Raw genomic sequence first — 3,383 nt, forward strand, 5'->3', positions numbered from 1 at the left:
GTGCAAGTCTTCGGGCTGGTGAAGATGCACCAGTCAAATAGGGGGATATTTTGCTAACTAGCCCAAGATATCTAGGAATGATCATCTCGACCAAATATCCCGCTAATTGCAACTTTGGGCTGATGAAGACGCAAATTAACTGGATAATTTGCGATTGGGATAGTTAAAATAGCGGGATATTTGGCAATCTCGAGCTGATGAGGACAGGCCTAATGTCCAAGTAACAATCTAACATCAGAAAAGTCTTTCGATGCTTGCAAATTGCCTTTTTAAATAATCCTGGGAATTCCAAGTCAGAGGGATATTTGCTAGATTGCACAGGCCACAAGCTCGGGAGCAACAGAGGGAATGAGGAGAGGACTTTTATTTTATAGCTACCAAAGAGCTTTAAATAAGTCTTTGAAGATCCTTGCTGCTACATGCCATAGAATATCTTAATTCATGTAAGAGATAGTGGACTACTAGATTTGAAGTTAAGAAGTAATTAGGAGGGTTTGTCATCACAACAAGTTATAGATTTGGACTCATGAATAAGGCGAGCAGCAGTATAGGGCCTTTGAGGGAGTTTTTAATCCGGGGGGTATTAATCCCTTTTAATCCTTAATCCTTTTTAATGACTTCCATAAAACAATAGGGAAGAGGAAATGAAATTTAACGAGGTATTTCCGGTCAGGAAGTGTGTTAATTAATGCAGGTATTTCCTGTCAGGATGTGTGTGAATTAATGCAGGTAGTTTTTTCATGGAAAGGGGGGCATCTGGGTCATAAAACTTGAATTATGAGGGTCTTTCCTCTGGAGGAAGTGTTTACATCATGAGTCATCATCATGGGAGAGGTCTGGGGATGGACGTGTTACTGGTAGGACGGCAATGACCAAATGACCAAAACAATGGGCCTGTGCCAGTTATGTTGTTTGTACGCAGGTACGTATCCGAGCAATGAGAATGCGAGGATCCTTCTTGTTGGAGTGACGTCACCATTGTGCTTGCTTGTGATTGGATGAGGGAAAAAGGAAGGGGTGACTGAGAGGGCGTAACCTAAGGGGTGAGGTAAGGTATAAACGTCGGAGGATTCGCACCATTTTATATCATAGACATCAGCGCTAAATTAGTGAATCATGCATGAGCCATTCATAGCTAATTAGCATTAATTAAAAGAACAATAGACTAATTAAGAGCTCCTTCCCCCATTTCCATCTTGAATTAGCAATTTTTTCCTCTTTGATTGTCAGAAGAGCGGAAGTTTTCAGACGCTGCGAATGGATGATTTCAATTAATCGTCTTGCTTTTGATTGGTGAAAGAAGACCCATGCTTGGTGGTGATTGGGCAACTAATTAAAGGAGTGCATTGAGACGTGTAGTGAAGAGACTAAATATACACCAGGGTGGTGTTGAGATAACGTATCACATTCAGCACTGAGCTACAATTCGTTCTTTGAAAGCATCTCTATAGCATATACCACACGTAGGTCTAACTCTTCATATATAACCATGATGGCCACTCGCTCACCGAAAAAGTCTACCACTACAACAGCCACCATCCACAACACTGTGTTAAACACGCCTAAGGTCAAGATACCAGAGAACAACGCCACCAATGTCTTACATCGGGCCAGTTTTTCAATGTCTCCGGTGGAGCAGAAGAAGCTCAAACCAGCAACCCCTCCTGAAATCTTGGCAATGAGGGTAAGTGTCCATAGTCAAGTAATATACTGATTTGTTTTACAAATTCAATATATCATGTTATGCTATGTGTTATTAATTTTGTTTGTAAACTTTTGTAATTCGGCTTAACGCCGCGATGAAAGTTTTCTTTGAAATAAACCATTTTGAATTGATTTGATTGAATTATATTATATGTATACTCTTTAATTTAAATGTTAATACTATACCTTACTGTCTTTGAAAATAAGAGTATCTTTGCATTAATAGATGCATTGCAAGTGAACTGCGTGAGAGAAGTGAAGCATGCGTATGCATTCCAACAAACTCGATTTAAAACAATTATATTCATGGTGTTGTCTTCTTTTCTTCTTTTTCTGTTGTTGTATCATAGGCACAAGGTGACAGAAAATGTGAAAGTTGGATTACGGGTAAGGAAGAGGCGGGGTGTCATTTTAGTCAGGAGATAATTAACGTGGAAAAATGTAAATTTGAAGCAGGTTCGAAACCATTTTATTTGGGTGGGAAGCGTTTTGCTGTAGTCAAGAAATTCAGGGGAGTCCCATACGTGAACATTCGAGAATACTACAACACGAAAGGTACTAACAGGATGCTCCCGGGGCAGAAGGGTATCAATTTAACGGGAGAAAATTGGTGGAAATTGGTCGAGGCCAAATTTGAAATCAGCGATGCTGTCAGAGATTTGAGTAACGTGAAGAAATAGTTTTACAACTTGATGTTTTTGTTTGCGGTTTTGGTTTTTTGATAATACAACATATAAACAAAAAGGAAGAATAAAAAAAGAAATTTTAAAAAAGTAGATAGTTCAAAAAATACCTGATTGACGCTCCTCCCTTTTTCCGCGACCAGGATACAATCGCCGAAAATGAATCAAAAACTTTCAAGATCCTTGCTCACTGCACATGGACAGCTATCTCCTTCACCACCACTCACACTAGAAGTCGCGATTATCGGATATTCTCCATCGAGACCCCCAGTTGTCCGCCAACTGCGGAGGCAGAATGCAGTCATAGAAGGAGTGATTACCCCAAGGGGAACAAGCAGACCTCCATCTCCATCATCCTCCTCGGGTCAGATGGAAGTAGACGTACCTGAAAAGGTCCTTAGAAGTCTCCAGAAACTTAGCAGAAAGCGAGGAGATGGAGGTGGCTGCGGAGGAGGAGGAGGAAGAGAAGGACGACAGACTAGACACAGATGTCAGATTGCAGGAGACGGTGACGATGGAGGCGAAAGACGACATACATTTTCCTGTAGCACCTGTCCTACACTGTAATAGCCGTCAAGGCACTTTCGGGTCTTATAAACGAGGCGGTGCATCAGTCGTGCACAGGATGCAGACTCAACTATCCTAGCCAGAAAGACCATGAGGACTGTATGTGGTTAGAGTGGTCAGACACGACAGACAAGTATTTCGATGAGGCCATCACCAAGCTCACCGAGGAACGATACTTTTGCATCGTTAAATTGGTTTACATCGTAATCGTGAATAAAATGTTTGAGGAGGAGTTGGACGCTTGCGTGCATGGAAGGAGCCACACATTTGTTCACAACGAACTGAAAAAGAAGGACGTTTTGTCAATCATCATGAGCAAACTAAAGGAGCTTTAACCGGAAATTTTAAAAAGTGGATTTCGTTTACCCTTTTGAAGTAATGTATCCACGTTGTTTGTTTTTTAAACAAAAATTCTTTATAATGTATAGG

At 40.9% G+C, this 3,383-nt stretch overlaps 1 protein-coding gene across 2 annotated transcripts; it reads left to right on the top strand.

The window, feature by feature from the left end:
- The first annotated feature begins 1,345 nt into the window (after nucleotides 1-1,345).
- On the top strand, nucleotides 1,346-3,383 carry LOC115921653. 2 transcript variants are annotated; one of them, XM_030979391.1, is made up of 3 exons: nucleotides 1,351-1,684; nucleotides 2,055-2,091; nucleotides 2,531-2,617. In XM_030979391.1, exons 1-3 carry the CDS (start codon nucleotides 1,490-1,492, stop codon nucleotides 2,548-2,550), a joined length of 252 nt encoding a protein of 83 aa, XP_030835251.1. In that variant the 5' UTR covers nucleotides 1,351-1,489; the 3' UTR covers nucleotides 2,551-2,617. The 2 variants fall into 2 exon arrangements, with proteins under 2 accessions (XP_030835250.1, XP_030835251.1); XM_030979390.1 differs by lacking the exon at nucleotides 2,055-2,091 and having other exon boundaries at nucleotides 1,346-1,684; nucleotides 2,531-3,383.

The sequence above is a fragment of the Strongylocentrotus purpuratus genome, unplaced genomic scaffold (assembly GCF_000002235.5).
Source record: "Strongylocentrotus purpuratus isolate Spur 01 unplaced genomic scaffold, Spur_5.0 spur5_scaffold_10, whole genome shotgun sequence".
Lineage (NCBI taxonomy): Eukaryota > Metazoa > Echinodermata > Echinoidea > Camarodonta > Strongylocentrotidae > Strongylocentrotus > Strongylocentrotus purpuratus.